The 21365-nt window shown below is 46.3% G+C and overlaps 1 protein-coding gene and 1 long non-coding RNA gene across 2 annotated transcripts; one reads left to right on the forward strand and one right to left on the reverse strand.

Moving 5' to 3' along the window:
* Positions 1-879: 879 nt before the first annotated feature.
* Positions 880-14166, reverse strand: NENF (neudesin neurotrophic factor). The gene is made up of 4 exons (XM_034946409.3): positions 13905-14166; positions 4371-4431; positions 2553-2656; positions 880-1195 (listed from the first exon to the last, which is right to left on the reverse strand). Exons 1-4 carry the CDS (start codon positions 14079-14081, stop codon positions 1019-1021), a joined length of 519 nt encoding a protein of 172 aa, XP_034802300.3. The 5' UTR covers positions 14082-14166; the 3' UTR covers positions 880-1018.
* Positions 14167-14236: 70 nt separating this feature from the next.
* Positions 14237-17193, forward strand: LOC117977087 (uncharacterized). The gene is made up of 3 exons (XR_010110115.1): positions 14237-14359; positions 15180-15283; positions 16689-17193. It is a non-coding gene; the product is annotated as an uncharacterized LOC117977087 (long non-coding RNA).
* The last annotated feature ends 4172 nt before the right edge of the window (positions 17194-21365 follow it).

Genomic DNA, 21365 nt, shown 5'->3' on the forward strand with positions numbered 1-21365 from the left:
ATGTGAAAATTCTCTCTTGGGGGCAGTTGCTATTTATTTTAATAAAATACAAGTTTTATGTCAAGGAAATTCATCTCCACTGTAAAATGTCTAGGATCCATCTAACACAGTATTTATTAGCCTCAGTATGGGTGAAATTTCGGACCGGATAATGCTTTGTCAGGTGCATTACAGAATGTTGACCAGCATCCCTGGCCTCGAGATGCCAGTAGCATCCTGCAGTCATGACCAACAAAAATTAAAAAAAAAAAAAATGTTGCCAGACATCACCCAATGTCCCCAGAGGGAAAAATTTGCCCCCTCTAACAAAAGGGGCTTCCTCCTAAAATCTGACCTCAGTCCAGCATAAGGAATATGCCTCCCGTTCTTGGAATGACCTCCACCAGGCTCTGCCCACACTGACCCCGGCCCTCCTCACCAATCTCCAGCTGCACGTGCACTGAAGCCAGTTCCCACCCTCACTCCAGCCGGGTTTCCTGGCTCCCTTCCCATCGCCCACCCTCCCACCTCACCACTCTCTTTTCCTGCCCATCGCCTAAATGCCCCACCATCCGGCCCCGCAGGACTACGGAAGAACAACACAGCCCACCCGCTTATGTGGGGTGCTGACGGGGCTCCAAGGAAATGGCCTCTGGAGAAGAATTCTCCTTTTGTAAAAATGGGACCTTTATTTTTGTTTTGATTGTAAAGTGAACATGGTCATGGCTGAAAATCTGTCAAGCACAGAAAAGTATAAAGTAAAGGTCGCTCAAAATTCCACTGCCCAGCCAGGTGATACTGACATCTAGGAGGTGTCCCACTTTGGCTCTTATTGATCCCTGGTGTGCAGACAGGGGTCCCCAGGTAGACAGAACCCCTGACCAAGGACAACAGGAGGCATTTGCTCTTCCAGGGTAAGCATCTGTTTTATTCGGATCTGGGTGGCTCAGGGCCTCCAGGCAGCCAGTTTTGCAGGAGATTCAGCACCTAGTGTCTTCCTGCCTCACGCTCCCAAGGACCTGCTCCTGCAGGGGGAACATCAGAACTCGTCCTTGATGTCAAAATGGGGCTGGTCTTCAGGCTTGAAGTCCAGGTTAGGGCTGCCATCCTCATTGAGAATTCTCCGGGCAGTGTAGCCGACGATGGGGTATTTGGCTTTGTACACTTTGGTGAAGACCTCATCCAGGGCCTCCAGTTCCTTGGCCGTGAGACCCGTCTTGGGGAGAAAAGCCCAAGAAAGACAGGAGATGGGGTAAGTGGATAGTGTTTGGCACTGGCCTTTCTCCATCCCTGCCTTGCCTCCCACATCCCTAATGCAAGAGAAAAGATATCTCAACAAACCAAATAATGGACAAATGGCCTAAGAGACACTGCTGGAGCGGGGGGCGGGGGTGGGAGGGTATAACATACGGGGAGCAATGCTTCATCACACTTTGTGGTTTGACTGATGGCAGGGATGAAAGACTCCAGAGAGCATGCTGGGGTGGGGCAGGGCATGCCCTATTGCATCTGCATCCCCTTCCTCCCCCCGATTAATCCTCCCTCTCTCTACACTCCTCCCATTATACATTTGGCACCTTCCCCTTTCTTAAGTTCTTCATTCATTTTTGTAATATTGTTACATTCATTTTGTTATGAGTTTGGCTCATCTCAATTTATCTCAATGTCAGTTTGATGTTGAGCACAGTTAGAGGAAATTCCAGCCTTACTGTTGGAATTATTTAGACCTTGAATAGGTTTAAAAAACAAATTTTTTTTTTTGAGATGGAGTCTCACTCTGTTGCCCAGGCTGGAGCACAGTGGCATGATCTCAACTCACTGTAACCTCCGCCTCCTGGATTCGAGCGATTCTCCTGCCTCAACCTCCCAAGTAGCTGGGATTACAGGTGCGCACCACCACACTCAGCTAATTTTTGTATTTTTAGTAGAGACGGGGTTTCTCCATGCTGGCCTGGCTAGTCTCAAACTCCTGACCTCAGGTGATCCACCTGCCTTTGCCTTCCAAAGTGCTGGGATTACAGGCATGATCCACCACTCCTGGCCTAAAAAATGTTTTAATGCTATCTCCTCCTTCACAGAAATATAAGCATAGAGGGAGACCTTTCTTCCCAACCCAGTTCATCCACAAAGCTACCAAGCATGGCCTGGGGAATGGGTCTCAGAGACTAATAGCAAGGCTGTAAGGGGCTGAAGGGATGGGGTGGCAGGTACAGACCATAAGGAGCATTAGGTTGCCAAAGCAGGTTGGGGCCAAATTGTGATGATCACTGAGTTGGATCACAAGTTCATAAGAGTTTGGACTTGACTCTAGGCAACAGACAGCCATGGAAGGTTTCTGAGTCGAGATGACATGGTAGGATAATCTATTTCAAGAAAATGCCTGGCCACCATACCAAGTGGACCGAAGGGTAAATAAGCTAATTAGGAAGGCTTGCTCTTGCCCAGACACACACACACACACACACACACACACACACACACACACACACACACACAAGAAAAGAAAAAGAAAAAGAGAAAAAGGCATGGACAAGGAGGTAGAGGATTTTACAAAGGCTTATAATCTGGCTCACAGTGTCATGGGTGAGGTCTGCAGGATCCAAGGACATCTTGGCTACCCCTCTAGTGGAGTCCTTCCCCGTCAAGGCATTGTAGGGGGCTCCTTGTCCATAAAACTCTGTAGTGGGAAGGAAGGAAGAGACGTAAGCGTGGGTTTACATGCAGAGTAACCAGGAGCTTGCACGTGGGGGCGCTCCCAAGGCCCCCACCCAATCCTAAAAAAGACTCCAGGCTCACGGAGAGGCCAAACAATGGCGATACAAAGTCCAGTAAGCCACCCCAGCCATCAGGTTGGATTCCACTTCCTCTAAATGTGAAGTAAGTCACACATGCAGGCTGAGCAGGGATTTTCAGAAAATATAAAATGAGAATAGTCCCCCTACAACCTCTTTTGTTGTTGTTGTTTTTTTGACAGGGTCTCACTCTTGCCCAGGCTGGAGTGCAGTGGCACAATCTTGGCTCACTGCAATCTCCACCTCCCGGGTTCAAGCAATTCTCCCACCTCAGCCTCCAGAGTAGCTGGGACTACAGGCATGTGCCACCACCATGCCCAGCTAATTTTTGTATTTTTTTTTTTGAAGAGATGGGGTTTCACCATGTTGCCCAGGCTAGTCTTGAACTCCTGAGCTCACATGATCTGCCCACCTTGGCCTCCTAAAGCGCTGGGATTACAAGCATAAGCCACTGTGCCTAGCCCCCTTCTCGTTCTGTTTTTTCACCTAAGTGTTAATACTGAGAAAATAGTCTCTTAAAAATATTAGAGATGCAGGCTGGGTGCGGTGACTCATGCCTGTAATCCCAGCACTCTGAGAAGCCAAGATGGGCAGATCATTTGAGGTCAGGAGTTCAAGATCAGCCTGGTTAACATGGTGAAACCCCATCTCTACTAAAAATACAAAAATCTGGGCATGGTGGCGTGCACCTGTAATTCCAGTTACTCAGGAGGCTGAGGCAGGAGAATCGTTTGAACCTGGCAGCTGGAGAAGGTCGCATCACTGCACTCTAACCTGGGCAACAGAGCGAGACTGTCTCCAAAAAAAAAATTAAAGATGCAAACAAGAAAAATGTTCCCTCTTCTTAAATGTTGGTGGAAGCCAAATCTATTTCCATTCAGCAGTGTTTGTTATCAAATAATAGATAAACCAATACAAAACTATCTCCAAGATATCATTAGTAGTTACATTAAATGGCACTAAAATGTTCTGTAATGTTCTATAATGCCAACTCTTTACTAAAGAACACTTCTCTCATTGCTTCAACTAGGGTAAATCATTAAGTTTGAATTTAATTCTACAGGCAATGGAAAGTCATGAAAGGCTTTTGAGTAGAAGCATGTCATTATCGGGGGAAAAAAGCCCCTGCTGAAGTAAAACACTGACAAAGATTAACTCAATCTGCTCATTTAAAATGGAAGGAAGGCCAGGTGCGGTGGCTCACACCTGTAATACTAGCACTTTGGGAGGCCGAAGCGGGTGGATCACAAGGTCAGAAGTTCAAGACCAGCCTCGCCAAGATGGTGAAACCCCGTCTCTACTAAAAATACAAAAAAATTAGCCAGCGGTGGTGGTGGTGCCTGTAATCCCAGCTACTCGGGAGGCTGAGGCAGAGAATTGCTTGAACCCAGAAGGCGGAGGTTGCAGTGAGCCAAGATCATGCCACCGCACTCCAGCCTGGGTGACAGAGTGAAACTCCGTCTCAAAAAATAAAATAAAATAAAATGGAATGAAAAGGACTTGCCTAATGTTCCCTCCCTTTCCTCACACCTCCAAGTGCTGCTCACTCTGGCTTCTGTGCTCCCTGGAAATGAAGATTCAAAATGCCACACCACTTACCCTTTCCGGAGGTGACATCAAACACCACTCCCTTCACTGCCAAGTAGATGGGCTGATCTTCCTAGAAAGCAGGGGAGAAGCTGTGAAGAGGAGGGGAAGAGCCAGCTCTTCCCGTGCAACTTAGTAAAATCTTCTCCCATCACAAGCTGAGCAAAGAGCAGTGGGTCAGGTCCCAAAGGCTTTCTGTTAAGCCTGGTCCTTGGCGAGCTTGCCACCTGCCTGGGCAGCGTCATGCCCACACACAGAAATTTGGAAAAGTCATAAAGTCTCATGACAAGAATGTGGCAATTCTCTCCTTTATAGAGAAAATCAGGGGCCAGGCACAGTGACTCACGCCTGTAATCCCAGCACCGTGGGAGGCCAAGGCGGGCGGATCACCTGAGGTCAGGGGTTCAAGACCAGCCTGGCCAATATGGCAAAACCCTATCTCTACTAAAAATACAAAAATTAGCCGGGCATGGTGGCACATGCCTGTAATCCCAGCTGCTCGCGAGTCTGAGGCTGGAGAATTGCTTGAACCCTGGAGGCAGAGGTCGTAGTGAACCAAGATCATGCCACTGCACCCCAGCCTGGGTGACACAGTGAGACTCCGTCTCAAAAAAAAGAAAATCAGGAACAGAAGCAACTTCATGGAGATGAAAATTCAAAAGAATAGTAAATGATGAATTACTTATCAGTCCAAATTTCCTTTCCTCTTCATCAACAGACATACACGGATGTGACTGATATGAGCAATCTATTTTATATTTTGCTTCTTACAGGTAACATTTCCTCATATAAACATTTCCACCAAAATGACTGTCATTTAAACAGCTCCATGGGGCCCCATCTTTTTTTTTGAGACAGAGTTTCACTCATGCTGCCCAGGCTGGAGTGCAATGGCGCGATGTCAGCTCACTGCAACCTCCACCTTCCGGGTTCATGTGATTCTCCTGACTCAGCCTCCTGAGTAGCTGGGATTACAGGCACCCGCCACCATGCCCCGCTAATTTTTTGTCTTTTTAGTAGAGATGGGGTTTCATCATGTTGGCCAGGCTGGTCTCGAACTCCTGACCTCAGGTGATCCACCCACCTAGGCCTCCCAAAGTGCTGGGATTACCGGCGTGAGCCACCATGCCCAGCGTAGGGCCCCATCTTATATTAGTGATATTGTCTACCTATTTGTTTAGCTAGCTTTCTATTTTGGGTATTTGGGTGGTTTCCAATCCTTAGAACTATAAATGGCAGCATTATGAATACATGTTTCTATCAATTACTTTCTAATTTGGTGACTTATTTCATTGAGGCCTTTATTTAAAAATTTCTCTCCACCCAGTGAATGCATAGGAAAGTGCCCTATTTCAATATATGGAATTCCTGGGCCTAAATATATGAAAATTTAATCACTGTTTATATTTTATTAGTTTGTCCTGTAACAACATTTATAGTGCTAGAGATATGTAAGCAATGCTGTTTCCCCACCGTTCTACTAACAATGGGCTTTACACTTTTTTTTGGCTCTATTAGCAGGCATAAAATGTTACCTCAGAATTTCCCCACCAAGAAAGAATTACACAAAAAAGGATGGCATGACTTTTCTAGCTTCCATCAAGTTGGGCTCAGGCTGGGACGATGGGTACAGTCCCAAGACACCCAAGACCAGATCTCTCCTTTGTCTCAGTGCCATCAGAGGTGCAGGGGCATCAGCCAGGTGGCTCACAGCCCAGGCGAGGGTGGGAGTCGCTGCTGGGTCCATAGGAATCTCAGGCTCTGCAAGCACCTGCTGCTTGGCCTTCTCTTTGGGGTGGGCCTTAGTGTTCTTGCGCTTGTGCAGCTTATGGTGAAGGGTTTTCATGATCCCATTTAACAGACAGAGGAGCTACTGAGGCTCAGAGAAGCTAAGCAACTTGCCCAAGGAAACACACCTCACTGCCTCATAACCACTCAGGCCTGCTTCTCTGCCTGTCATATGAGGGTAACGCCCACTTGCCTCGGGAATGCTGAGGAAAAGAGTGTATGTAACACCTAGCAGGCACGACACAGGAGCTCAGCAGAGGGCTGCCTTTTATTACTCCAAACCGGCTCCTAAAGACAGGCCCTAGAGGACTGCCATTGACTCTGTGGACACTTGCTCCACCTCATCTAACACGGGTCATTTGAAACGGCCTGGATTTCCAAGCCAGCAGACGGCATTTTTCTTTGTGATGATTTACCGCCTTTCCTTTACCAGGTTTCCTTATTCCTCAGTTTTGATTATTTATCAAGTGGGATTATGTATTTATATCAATTTTTAAAATATATTACAGCTATCATTTAACCCCAGTATTTTGTCATATCTTCCATTCTGTGGCTTTCTCCTTGATACTTCTTTTCTTTTTCCTTTTTTTTTTTTTTTTTTTTTTTGAGACAGAGTCTTACTCTGTCACCCAGACTGGAGTGCAATGGTACAATCTCGGCTCACTGCAACCTCCACCTCCCCAGTTCAAGCGATTCTCCTGCCTCAGTCTCCTGAGTAGCTGGGATTACAGGCACACGCCACCATACCCAGATAATTTTTGTATTTTTAGCAGAGACAGGGTTTCACCATGTTGGCCAGGCTGGTCTCAAACTCCTAACCTCAAGTGATCTGCCCGCCTCGGCCTCCCAAAGGGCTGGGATTACAGGCATAAGCCACCATGCCCAGCCGACACTTATTTTCTATGGGCAAACAGCCATATAAATATAACATTCACATACATAAGATAAACAAAAACATGCATCTTATCACTAACACTCTTTTCTTTTTTTGTGGGGCGGGGGGACAGAGTCTAGCTCAGTTGCCCAGGCTGGAGTGCAGTGGCACAATCTCGGCTCACTGCAACCTCTGCCTCCCAGGTTCAAGCTATTCTCCTGCCTCAGCCTCCAGGGTAGCTGGGATTACAGACGTGTGTCACCACGCCTGGCTAATTTTTTTTTTTTTTTTGTATATTTAGTAGAGACAGGTTTCACCATGTTGGCCAGGCTGGTCTAGAACTCCTGACCTCAGGTAATCTGCCTGCCTTGACCTCTCAATGTGTTGGGATTATAGGCATGAGGCAACACGCCCGGCCAACAATCTTTTTTTTTATGAGAAGGAGTTTCACTCTTGTTGCCCAGGCTGGAGTGCAATGTCATGATCTTGGCTCATCGCAACCTCCGCCTCCCGGGTTCAAGCATTTCTCCTGCCTCAGTGTCCCGAGTAGCTGGGATTACAGACGTGTGCCACCATGCTCGGCTAATTTTTTTTTTTTTTTTTTTTTTTTTAGTAGAGATGGGGTTTCTCCATGTTGGTCAGGCTGGTCTTGAACTCCCAACGTGAGGTGATCTACCCGCCTCGGCCTCCCAAAGTGCTGGGATTACAGGCATGAGCCACTGCGCCCAGCAATCTCCTTTTTTTAACAGTAAAATTTTTATCTCCTCCTTAAACTACTTACTTGAAGGTGTAAGTGCAAAGAGGAAGTCATATTATAGGGGAAGAAAAGAATGTTTAGCATTTTTGAGGCCTCAGAGTGACATAGATACCTCATATGCCATGCAGAGGAATGGTCTTATCAGTAAACAGAGCGTGCTGTGGTGGTGAGTTCTGACCTAGTGTAGGTGGACATCCATGGATAGCACAACTCCCAGGCACAGACTCTCAGGCCTGGGAAATGACAACTGAGAAGGTAGAGGGTGGGTGGAAGGCTTGGGAGTATAAATGCAGACACAGGAATAGAAGTGACACAGAAACAGCCAGGCATGGTGGCTCCCAGCACTTTGGGAGGCTGAGGTGGGCAGATGACTTGAGGTCAGGAGTTTGAGACCAGCCTGGCCAACATGGTGAAAACCTGTCTCTACTAAAAATACAAAAATTAGCCGGGTATGGTGGCAGGTGCCTGTAATCCCAGCTACTGGGGAGGCTGAGGCAGAATTGCTTGAACCCGAGAGGTGGAGGTTGCAGTGAGCCAAGATCACACTATTGCACTCCAGCTTTGATGACAGAGCAAGACTCCGTCTCCAAAAAAAAAATACAGACACACACACACACAAAACAAAACAAAATCAGCCACTGCACTCCAGCCTGGGTGACAGAGTGAGACTTTGTCTCAAAAACTAAACTAAAATAAAATAACCTTGTAAGGCAGTTATTACTATACCCATTTTGTAGGTGAAGAAACTGAGGCTTAGAGTTTACATAACCTGTCAATGGTTTCTCTGCTGGTAAATAAAAAGTCAGGATTCAGACTCATACCTGTCTGATTCTAAGCCTTTGCCCTTCCTAGGGCAATTCTTCCTTATTGAAAACTTGAATACCAATCTCTGGCCTGCAATCTGTAGACAGTGAAACCCTGCTATCATAACAGGTGTGTGACAAGGCAAAAGCTACCGGTGAACATGTGCAAGCAATATCTCTACCTATCAGGGCAATTTTGACAGGAGTTGAAGAAAACAAGTGCCAAAGAAAGGCACTCTGGAACACACTACCTTTTTTTCCTCTATTTTCAATTTTGTTCAACACACTTACTTTATAACCTGTTATCTACATAAGAGGTCCTCAAAATCACCTCTTCTGTACAACCCTTACTAGAATTACTGGGAGAATGGAGTTCTAAAGAAGCACCAAGGAGATGCTGTCCAGATTTTTTTTCTTTTTTAAAATAGAGACAAGGTCTCACTACGTTGCCCAGGCTGGTCTCAAACTCCTGGGCTTAAGCAATCTTTCCAGCTCGGCCTCCCAAACTGCTGGGACTACAGGTGTGAGCCACCACACCCCGCCCAGATTTTCAGCAAGCATTCGAAGGACTAATGTATACCAAAGATTTTTCTATTCCCATATGTGAATGATTTAGGGAGCCATGGATCACTCTGAGGCCCTACAATGCCTAAAAGGGAAGAACTGGCTCTTGGTGCAGTAGATCCAGAACACAGTGTGGTTCTGTGAAAGACACCAACAGCCAGGACACCCATGCTTCACGGATTTCCCATCTGAAGCTGCCACTGGAGAAACTACGCAAATCCCTGTGTGGGTGTCTGAGCTCTCTCACCTTGAACCACACGGTGGGATGTGTGACTGACAGAGGCGGGTCTGCCTTGGCTCTCAACCAAGAAAGAAGGTTTTTTATATCTAGTAGAAGCAAGTCACTCACTGCTAGATGTTTCAGAAAGGCTTGTTACACAGGTCCACAATCCCACAGCAGAAACTCCTGGGGGTCAGACATGTTTTCAATATGAGAATATGTCAGATTTTAGAAAGGTGTTATGGGGAACATACCATATATTATGCAATACCTCTAGGGAGGTCCAAGGCAACACCCATAATCAAGTATGTTAGTATTTCTCCAGTGAAACATGAACATTCACAGTAAATGGGATAAAGACTAACGTAGACTCATAGCAGCTCCAACAAGGTTCTGTCATCAAGTGATTTCAGATCAAGCTGGGTTTTTCTGTCAAATGACTTGTGAAAAACAAAAATGTCTAGGTTTCAGAGCTTATTAGATTTCTGTAGTGCATGAAAGGACCGTGGACCTGTTATAATGCCTCTTGCTTGTATCTTTAATAAGGTAATAAAAATAATAGTAGCTAACATTTATTAAGACTTACGGTGCTAAGCCCTATTCCAGGCCTACGCTAAGCCTGTGCACACCACCATCTCATTTAATGCAGGCATTCACAAAACACCTGCTTAGAGTAGGAACTCTTTTTTTTTTTTTTTTTTTTTTGGTAGAGGTGAGGTCTTGTTATGTTGCCCAGGCTGGTCTCAAACTCCTGGCTTCAAGCAATCCTCCTGCCTCGACCTCCCAAAGTGAGTGCTGGGATTACAGGTGTGAGCCACCACACTCAGCCAAGTAGGAACTCTTATTATAACCATTGTGATGATTTATTTTATGTGTCAATTTGCACAGGTTACTGTACCCAGTTATTCAATCAAATACTCACCTAGATATTGCTGTGCAGGTATTTAGAAGTGTTTTAACATCTACAATCAATTGGCTTTATATAAGGAAATAATCCCAGATAATCTGGGTGGGCCTAATCTCATAATCGAAAGACCTTAACAAGGCTGGGTACAGTGGCTTACGCCTGTAATCCCAGCACTTTGGAAGGCTGAGACGGGTGGATCACAAGGTCAGGAGTCCAAGACTAGCCTGGCCAAGATGGTGAAACCCTGTCTCTACTAAAAATACCAAAAGTAGCTGGGCATGGTGGTGGGCGCCTGTAATCCCAGCTACTCGGGAGGCTGAGGTAGAGAACTGCTTGAACATGGGAGGCGGAGGTTGCAGTGAGCTGAGATCACACCACTGCACTCCAGCCTGGGAAACAGAGCAAGACTCCGTCTCAAAAAAAAGACCCATGGGCTACAGCATCTGCTCCTGCCTGAGGGCTTCCAGCCTGCCCCTTCCGATAGCCTGCTCTATGTATTTCCAATTTGCCCAGCCAGCCCCCGCTATCGTGTAAACCAATCCTTATGATAAACCATTTATCTATCTATATATAGTTGACCCTTGAACAACACAGGTTTGAACTGCATGGGTCCACTTATATGTGGGTTTTCTTCCACCTCTGCCACCCCTGAGATAGCAACACCAACCACTCCTCTTCCTTCTCAGGATGCAGACCTTTATAATGATCCACTTTCACTTAACAGTAAATATATTTTCTCTTCTTTATGATTTTCTTAGTAACATTTTCTTTTCTCTAGCTTACATTACTGTAAGAATTCAGTATATAATACATTTACAAAATATGTGGTAATCGACTATGTTCTTGGGTCTTGTGGTCAACAGTAGGCTATTAGTAATTAAGTTTTGAGCCAGGCATGGAGGCTCACACGTGTATTCCCAGCACTTTGGGAAACTGAGGTGGAAGAGTTGTTTGAGCCCAGGAGTTTGACACCAGCCTGGGCAACACAGGAAGACCCCATCTCTACAGAAAATTTAAAAAATAGCCAGGTGTGGTGGTGCACACCTGTAATGCCAGTAACTGGGGAGGCTGAGGTAGGAGGACTGCTTGAGCCCAGGAGGAGGCTGTAGTGAGCTGTGTTCCTGCCACTGCACTCCAGGCTTAGCAATAGAGTGAGACCCTGTCTCAAAAAAAAAAAAAAAAAAAAAAAAAAAAAGGAAAAAAACTGTAGTTTTGGGGGTAGTCAAAAGTTATACATGGCTGGGTGCACACCTGTAATACTAGCTGCTTGGGAGGCTGCGGCAGGAGGATCGCTTGGGCCCAGGATTGCCAGGCTCTAGTGCACCATGACTGCCTGTGAAAAGCCACTCACTCCATTCTGGGCGACACAGCAAGACCCTGCCTCTAAAAGAAAAAAAAGTTATATGCAGACTTTTGACTGCATGGGGGTCAGTACCCCGAACTCCTGTGTTGCTCAAGGATCAACTGTATAGATATAGATATCCAAATGGTTCTGTTCCCTGGTGAAACCTGGACTAATCCAAGTATCTTACAGATGAACAAAGTGGAGACTCAGAGAGGTTTAGTAGTTTGCCCCAAATCACACAGCAGAACAGGGACTCAAAACCAGGTATGATCCAATGTATTATACAAATTGTCACACTTCTGAGTGAAAGGGTGTTATTAATAATTATCCCTGGATAACAGGCATAGACCAGAACAATCTAGGTCAAACAACAGCGCAGCACAGCTTGAACCCACTGCACTCAACTGCCTCTCTTGTCCCTCGCTCCCCTCCTCTCTCTGGCTCCTTCCTTCCACCTACAGAGATCCTCAGGCTCCACTCCCAAAACAATTGTTTCCTACCCCTGTTTCCATCTCAAGGTCCTCTCTCTGTTTCTCTCAGTTAAATTTCAATCTATAACATCAACATAAAAAAACCAAGGGTCTTTTCTCAGTCCTCATCTTGCAGTTCTGGCACTCTTGCTGTAACCTCAGTGGTGAACTCTCTCTTTCCTTAGATTTTTGTGCCAGTGGTCCCAAAGATCATCGGGTCAGTTGGAGAGTCCCTAGAAAGAAGATTCCAAGAACTCAGCATATAGTTCTACTCACAGCTGGGAAGGAAAAACACAGAGGGAGAATCTAGGGGAATCTATGTGCAGGTTTCCTATGCTCTCTCCCTCCCATGAGGAAGAGCACACTCTTTCCCCAGCAACAAAACTTGACAGTATGTGCCATTCTTCTGGCAGAACATTCCTCTGCTAGAGATGCCCATTAGACTCAGCACCCAAGGTTTTCACTGGGGGCTGGTCACATGGGGCACCCTCTGCCTAGCATATACAGTGTTCAATACTAACCACACCATCTGTATATACGGCCTAGGCAAGTGAGTCCACCGTTATTGGGTAGGGAAGGGTGAGAAATCCAGACACTAGACAAGTCCCACCCTTGCAAGTAGGCTTTTCTAAGGAGAGCAGGCCTGCCATGTTAATTCTTTTCTGCACGGATGCCTGGACTCTGAACCATCTGGTTCCCTCTGCTACCGGCAAAAAGGCATCCCTTAACATCCTCACATCCCAGCCATGTCTCCCTCCCTCGGTGTCCTCACTGACTCATGGTTCTAAATGGCCCCTTCACAAATGATGCCCAAACTGGCATCACTGACTAAGGGCCAGGTTTCTGATACCCCCATGCAATCCTAGTCCATATAAGGCCAATTAACTCAGGAATTAGCGAGACCAGGCCAGAGGGTTTTGAAAAACATCAGGCCTCTTCCTGCTCTACCACTAATGGGTGGCAGGCCTCAGTTTCCTTATGTGTAAAAGCAGGAGATGGGTTCCTGCCAGCTCTGAAATACTATGGTACTATGACCTCCCCCCAATGCCGTTCCCCCGCTCCGCATCTAATATCAGCCCCCTGGTGGTCCTTGTCGTGCGGCTCCAGTCCCAACCAACCCAGGTGGACAGGTGGTTGTGAGTTTTCTGGACGCCTCTAGACTATTGACGTGTGTGGGTGTGTGTGGGCGGGGGGTCTCTATTGATGTGTGTGTGGGGGGGGTTGTGGGGATCTCTAACCTCCAGTCCACCCTCTGCGCTCGCTTCCAGCTTTGGCTGAGCCCCAGGGGTACATGACCTAAAAGTGGGTTTGAGGAGTCCGATGCAGAGGCCTGGGATACAGGGGCAGGAAAAGGAAGTGCAGGCAAAGACTGGCTTATCCCAGGACCTGTCTCAATTCCCACCTAACCCAGGGAGCAGGCTTTGCTTCCCTCCCTCCGTCCCCCGCCACTCCCCACTATGCGTGGGCACAGTAAACGCCTCGGCTGATGCTAACATGAAAACCAAAAAGTTCTGAGGTCTGTACGCAGATCATCAACGAAAAGGCGGCTAGAGGGGAAATCTCCCGGGGACCGAGGGGGAAGTTCAGGGTGGGGTGTGCGGGCAAAGCGGGGCGCTCCGACTGTTGAGGACTCGTCCTCACCCCTCGGCCATCCGTCCGGGCCTAGAGAGAGGAGGCCCCCCGCCGGCCCAGGGCGCCCGCCGCGGGCCGCGCGTCCCCCAGAGCTTCCTGGGCCGCCGGCGCCTCCTGGGTCCCCGCTCGGCTCGCCGCAGATCGGACGCCACCCCGGGTCCCTCGGCCCGCGACACCCCCGCCTACCTCCTCCCCGCCATAGCGGGCCAGCTCCTCCTCGGTGAAAAGCCGCACTGGGGGCCCCCGCTCGGCAGGGCGCGGTGTCTGCCCGGCCCGGGCTGTGGGCAGCCCCGGGGCCAGCGCCAGGGCCAGGGCCAGCGCTGCCAGCGGCCGCAGCCGCCGCCGCGGCGCGGGGCCCACCATGGTGAGCGCGCAGCGCAAGGCAAGGCCGGGCCAGGGCGGCGGGGCCCTAGCACGCCCGCCCAGCGTCCCGGAGTCCCGCCCCGCGCCCAGAGCCTCCCCGAGGGCGGGGACCCGAGAACTCCCGCCCTTCGCGCGCCTCCTGCGCCCCGGGGTGGGGCTGGCCGGGCTACTCGGGCCACGCAGCTGGAACCTGGAAATTAGGATTGGAATCCTGAACTCCTAAATCCAAACTACAGACTGGAAGTTACCAAAAAATGTCACAGTGGTTCCTTGATCAGGTAGAAAGATGACAGAGCCCAACATACCAGAACCTAGAAATATATTTCTAAAATAAGACCCCAACTGTCTTAATTCGCTTTTATTTTTGGCTGATTTTTTTTCTTCCTGGTTGTGTTTAAGTTTCTGGTTCCCAAGGAGATTTTTGCAAAGGGTAGGGTGCTGTTACCGATACGCCCTGAAATAATAATAGCTAACATTTGTGCCAAACTTTGCTCATTACTTTATGCAACAAATATTTTTGAGTACCTCCATGTACCAGGTCACTGGGGACTCACCACTAAACAAGACAGATCCACGCCCACGTGAAGCTTACATTGTGTGGGCAGATAGACAATAAGATGCTAAGTAGTATGTTAGATGGTGGTAAATACTAGGGAGAAAAAGTAGGGCAAAGAGATAGGGAGCACTGGGATGGACATTTTGTTTTATTTTATTGTTATGTATTTATTTATTTTTGAGACGGAGTCTGTCTCCTAGGCTGGAGTGCAGTGGCGCCATCTCGGCCCACTGCAACCTCCACCTTCCGGGTTCAAGTGATTCTCCTGCCTCAGCCACCAGAGTAGTTGGGATTACAGGCACCCACCACCACGCCTGGCTAATTTTTTTTTTTTTTTAATTTTTAGTCGAGATGAGGTTTCACTATATGCTGGCCAGGCTGGTCTCGAACTCCTGGCCTCAAGTGAACCATCCACCTCATCCACCCAAAGTGCTGGGATTACAGGTGTGAGGAACGGTGCCCGGTTATGGGGATGGTCATTTTAAATAGGCAGGTTAGGGAAGGCCTCACTGAGAACAGGGTATTTGCATAAAAATCTACAGGAGGCGAAGGAGGCGGTCTAGAGGGAAGAGCACTTTGGTCAAAGGATCAGGTGCATAAATGCGGAGGAATGAGGATGCCCGGCTTGCTGGAGGATCAAGGGAAGGTAAGAGGGGTAGGTGAAGTCAGGAAGGAAGCGGATAAGGGAGTGGGGGTGGATCTTGGGGGCTTCACAGGTTATTTTCAAGACTGGCTTTTACTTTCAAGACTGGAATAGAGGAATTAACAGAAAAGGGGTCTCATTCCAGACCCAAGAGCAGGTTCTTAGACGTCCACGGCAAAGAATCAGGGCAAGTCGCAGAGTATAGTAGTTAAAATAGTTCATTAGAAACTACTCCATTTCTAATAATAGTACTACTGTGTTTCTGAGTAGTATCCTTGCTTTGAAGTAGTACTAAGCAAGTATTGTTTATATAGGAGCACCTCTGCCTTCAATGTAATGCTTGCTTTTATAGGGCTAAAACTAGTGTACTTCATTACAAAAGCCTATGATCAGCTTGTTACAGACTATTAGTATTGTTATTCTCTTGTGTAACTATTGACTTCAGGGAGAATTTATGGGTGTACTGTTATCTTTAAAGTGAAACTCGTTTTTAAACTAAGAATGCCTTTTTCCATTATCTCATTTCCTCAACCATAAACATCTTGTGAAGAGTGCCTATCTTCCTGGGAAAGTCGCCCAGCAGGTTTGGCTTTATCTGACCTTTATTCAAGATGGAATCACTCTGGTTAGGACAGTTCTGATATAATTCCCTCCTCCTTTTTACAAGGAGACCTTTAATCCTAAGGGGTGCAGGGGGACAGAGATCCATCTTCAGTAACTTCAAGCTGAACAGAAGCGATGATATTCCTGCCTAACCATTAGGATCCCTTTGCCTAAAGTAGAGAGCTAGCCAGTCAGAAAGCATCTGTATAGTGAGGACCAATCATACATAATTCTAAGTCCCAGAAAAAGGTGAAATCTAGAAAATTAACGTGTTAAATTTAAAGAAGCATTGAATAAGCTTAACTTTTATTCCTACATAAAAAGTACAATGCAGTATATTCCACAGCACAAAACAGAATGAATAGAATTATCCCAAGCATGCTAAACAAAAAAAGTTTCCCAAGGACTAGGCAGTTGTTAGAACCAAGCTGATATGGGGTCAACTGACAGCGTGTCAATGGCAGAGATGTGGGTGTCTAAGTCTTTTGTGGCCTGAGTAACATTATGTGAATAGTCTGGAATGTATGCATAACATTCTGTTTTGATTATAGCATAAGTTCCCCCTTTGAGCTGCTGTTAACATGTCCAGAGCCATAGTTTCATAAGGCTGTCTAATTTGAGATGTTTCTTCAGTCAAGAGGGTAAGGGCATGGTGTGTATTATTGAAAACTGCAGCTGTGTTTAGCTACGGCTTTGGCTTGAAGCTCAATGTCAATTCTGGCTGCCTGTGGGGGGAAGATAGTGTCAGGCCTCTGAGCTGAAGCTCAGCCATTGTAACCCTTGTGACCTGCACCTATAAGTCCAGATGGCCTGCAGGAGCCAAGAAGTCTGGAGCAGCCAAAAAAACACAAAAGAAGTGAAACAAAAGAAGCTCCTGCCTTGACTGATTGACCAGCCTTACAACGTTCCACCATTATGAATTGTTCCTGTCCTGCCCCAACTGATCAATCGACCTTGTGACATTCTTCTTCTGGACAATGAATCTTATCATCTCCCCACCATGGACCCTGTGACCCCCTCCTCTGCTGACAATAGATAACCACCTCTAACTGTAACATTCCTCTGCCTACCTCAGTCCTATAAAGCTGCCCCTCTCCTATCTACCTTCGCTGACTCTCTTTTCGTACTCAGCCCACTTGCACCCAAGTGAATAAACAGCCCTGTTGCTCACACAAAGCCTGTTTAGGTGGTCTTCTATACGGACACATGTGACAGATAGCCAATGGGTAAAACAACCAAGAAGACTGCTTTTGTCACTTATGACGAGCTTTTACAGTTTCCCAGTTAGATGGGAGAGATTATAATCTAGTGAGGATACATCCTGGGAGATGAAGATGACCCTATGTACATCTTCCAGTCCAATTATAAGGCATATATGGCCAGCCATGTGACCCACATGCCCATAACCAACCCCAAGGAGAAATACAAGCACCTAGCCATAAAGACTCATTTTGCCATCCCATCCACGTTTGGCTAGTTACAAAAAGGGTGCAGTTATAGTGTTGGGGTAGTAACCATTCCATGTTACAGGTTTCAGTGTAGTAATCACTGCTATTGTCTTTCAAAGCATAGGGGCACTCTGCCTAATACCTGAATTTAGACAGCTGTCATCCATTCATCGTGTGCAGTATAACCTTATGTCAGAGTGGAGTTTAATTTTCTGATCAAACAAAAAAGAGGCTTCTTTGTTTCACGGTGGGAAGGGAAAGGGCTGGGCCCTGTGTTTCTGTAGTAGAAGGGAAAAAGGGTGGTCCATTTACCCCAATCATAATAATTTCCCCATATGCTCATAGTGGCTGGCAGGATGTGCCAGGGCAGCCTGAGGTGGAGGAGGCATTAGTTCTGTGCATACTCAGCAATTAGTGTTGTTGTGTAGGGAGGCTAAAGTTTGTGCCCATTTGGCAAACAGATTGCTTCTTAGCTGGTTCCAATACATGCGCAGAATTAAGATGTTAATCCAAATCTTTAAGTTATTCATCCTTCTTGTTTCTTCTGAGCAGGCGCCAGAGATCAGTGGTTGGTACACAGGGATAAGTGAGATCAGTCTCAGCCTGTGGGACTTCATAAGAAATGGGTTTAATTCGAGATAAATGAACCCAGCTGCTTATTCCTTGAAGTTTAATTGCAGTTGGGGTACTAAGGAGTACTTGGTAGAGTACTTTGTACAAGTACTTTGGGGAAGGTTGATCTAACGGAGACCCTTCCTTCCAAGTTTTTAATAGAACCCAGTTTCCTGGCTGGATTGTAGCATTTTCTTCCTTAGTGGAGGGAGGAAGTCTCTGATTTCCATATTCAAGAAGAGCTTTTTGCACCCGACCTAAGTTAATAACATAGTTCTGTAATTTGAAAGTATCTATATCTACTAGGAAATCTGCAGTTAAGAAAGGACTTCCATACATTATTTCGAAAGAGCTGAGCTGCAAGTTTCTCTTAGGGGCAGCCAAAACTAGCAACAAGGCCACAGGCAATAGAGACGAATAGGTTTCTGATATTTCCTGGCATAACTTGGCAAGAGTCCTCTTTGAAGTTTGGCCCTTTCTACTTTTCCTGCAAACTGTGGCCTCCATGCTGAATAAAGGTGATACTGAATTCCTAGAGCCGGTGATATATTTTGGGTTCTTGTTGCTGTGAAAAATGAGCCATTCTGTAAGCTTTTAGGCAGCCCAAACTTAGGGATTATTTCCTTTAATAAAAATTTAGAAATGTCAGTTGCCTTTTCAGACCAGGTAGGAAAAGCTTCAATCCAACAAGTAAAGGTATCAATGAATACTAATAAATATTTGAATCCTTTCCATGGGGATATTTGAGTGTAGTCTATTTGCCAGTCTTCACCTGGGTATGTTCCCCTGTGCTGAACAGGCTTTACTAAAGGAGGAGGTAAAGTTTGATTATTTGGGTTATTTTGGACACATAGTTCACAGGCCCAAGTCCCTTGTTTTGCTGTTTTAAGAAGGTTTTTTCCTATAAAAAGACAAGTCATCAGTTGAAATAGGGAATCTCTTCTCAAATGAGTGGAGTCATGCACATGTTTAACTACTTTGCATTGATCAGCCTTTGGTACATATAGCTTGCCATTTTCATCAATTAGCCATCTGGAAGGGTTTAAAGTTAATCCATGGGTTTTAGCTCATTCCTGTTCTCCTTTAGTATACTCTGGCTTTATCATCACCAGGGCAGTGGGTACCAACATGCCCACAAAGTTGACTGGCTCTCTTAATGCAGCTGCCTTAGGTATAGCACCTGCAAAAGAACTTCCTTTTATTATAGTGGAGTCTCCTTTCTGATGCCCCCTGCAGTGACTCACAGCAACTTCCTTTGATAGCAGGACAGCATCTAGTAGATTTAAAATTTCCGAGTGGTATTTTATACGGGAACCCTTAGCAGCAGTTAGGAATCTCTGTTCCTTCCAAATGATAACATGAGCATGAAGACCAGAAAGGCATACTTGGAGTCAGTGTAAATATTCATTCTTAAATCATTTCCCAATTGAAGGGCTATGGTAGGAGCCATTAACTGCTTTTTTTTTTTTTTTTTTTTTTTTTTAGAGAGAGAGAGAGATGGGGTCTTGCTCTGTCACCCAGGCTGGAGTACAATGGTGCAATCTTGGCTCACTGCAACCTCCGTCTCCTGGGTTCAAGTGATTCCTCAGCCTCCCAAGTAGCTGAGATTACAGGTGCCCACCACCATGCCCAGCTAATTTTTGTATTTTTAGTAGAGACGGGGTTTCGTCCTATTGGTCAGGCTGGTCTCAAACTCCTGACCTCAGGTGATTCACTCGCCTCGGCCTCCCAAAGTGCTGGGATTACAGGTGTGAGCCACCACACCCAGCCCATTAACTCCTTTTTGAGCTGAGCTAGAAGCTGTTAGAGCCAGAGCCTGGGCTTCGATTACCTCATGCTGACTGGCAACAGCCTACCTGGCTCTCCAGTTTCCCTGATACATAAAACTGCCCCCATTTGTAAACCATTCTGTTTCAGGATTATCTAGTGGCTCATCTTTTAAGTCTGCCCAGCTGGAATAAATTTGCTCCATAACTTGCATGCAAGAATGATCTAGAGGGTCCATAGCCTCAGGCAGATAAGTAGCCAGGCTTAAGGTTTGGCATCCTTTAAGAGTAATATCAGGAGTGTCTAAACAATAAAGCCTGCTACTTTAATAAGCATATCTTGGTTATCTATAGGTGTCCTTTAGCTTCTAGAACCTCTTGTACTTGGTGTGGGGCCAAAAACTCCAGATGTTGCCACAAAGTTAATTTGTTAGCTTCATCTACCAGAATAGCAATTGCTGCAACTGCTCTGAGACATCTGGGCCATCCTGAAGCTACATGGTATAATTGCTTAGAAAAGTATGCCACCAGTTAAAGGATATCTCCTAGTTTCTGGACAAGAATGCACAGGGCTGTTTGTTGTTTTTCAGCCACGTAAACGAAGACGGGTTTGTCAAGACTGAGGATTCCTAAGGCTGGAGATGTACTCTTAGAGAGTATTAAAAGCGTGTTTATAATTGTTATCCCATTCAGAGCCTCATCTACAGGCTTGGCCATATCCCAAATCTGGGTACCCATAAATGGCAGAATCCTGCCATCCCTAGGAAAGCCCGTAATTGTTTTCTAGTTTGGTGTTCTGGAACACCCAAAACAGCTTCTTTTTGTACCAGGGCTATTGCCCGGGTGCCAGGAGTTAAGATGTATCCCAAATACTTAACTTTTTGAGTTGAAATCTGGGCCTTGGCTTGGCGTAGTGGCTCACACCTGTAATCTCAACACTCTGGGAGGCCGAGGTGGGAGGATCACTTGATTGAGCTCAGGAGTTCAAGACCAGTCTGGGCAACACAGCAAAACCGTCTCTAAAAAATTTTTTTCTTTTTAATTAGCTGGGTGTAGTGGTGTGCACCTGTGGTCCCAGCTACTTGGGAGGCTGAGGTGGGAGGACTGTTTGACCCCAGGAGATGGAGGTTGCATTGAGCTGAGGTCACACCACTGCACTCTAGCCTGGGCGACAGAGCCAAACCCTGTCTCAAAAAAATAAAAAGAAAAGAAATCTAGGCCTTGTACAGCAAGACTCTATATACCCATTAGTTCTCAGAAAATTTAACAGTGAAATGGTGTTATTGTCTGAGTCCCTTTTGGTTGGCTAGCAATAAGCAGATCATTAAGTACTGAATAATGGTGCCCTTATCCAATCATCACATTTTAAATTCTTTAGCCAACGCATTTCCAAATAAATGAGGGGTATCTCCAAACCCCTAGGGAAGAACTGTCCAAGTTAATTGAGAAACTAAATGACTATGTGGGTCAGTCCATTCAAAAGCAAAGATGGATTGTGAATCAGGGTGCACCAAAATACAGAAAAAGGCTTCCTTAAGATCTAAGATTGTAAGCCAATTAGCACCCCCAGGGACCTGGGCTAACAGCCTGTAAGGATTGCATACTATAGGATGTATGAGAACAACAGCCTCATTGACAACCAGGAGGTCTTGAACA

This window comes from Pan paniscus, chromosome 1 (assembly GCF_029289425.2).
Source record: "Pan paniscus chromosome 1, NHGRI_mPanPan1-v2.0_pri, whole genome shotgun sequence".
NCBI classification, from domain to species: domain Eukaryota; kingdom Metazoa; phylum Chordata; class Mammalia; order Primates; family Hominidae; genus Pan; species Pan paniscus.

Bases quoted from the DNA above. Each gene is read 5' to 3' on its own strand.
- NENF (XM_034946409.3), bottom strand. From the start codon at position 14,081: ATGGTGGGCCCCGCGCCGCGGCGGCGGCTGCGGCCGCTGGCAGCGCTG. The intron at 4,432-13,904 runs GTAGGCGGGGGT...CCTGCTTTCTAG, and splicing joins CCCGCTATGGCGGGGAGGAG to GAAGATCAGCCCATCTACTT. The intron at 2,657-4,370 runs GTAAGTGGTGTG...TTCCCACTACAG, and splicing joins TGATGTCACCTCCGGAAAGG to AGTTTTATGGACAAGGAGCC.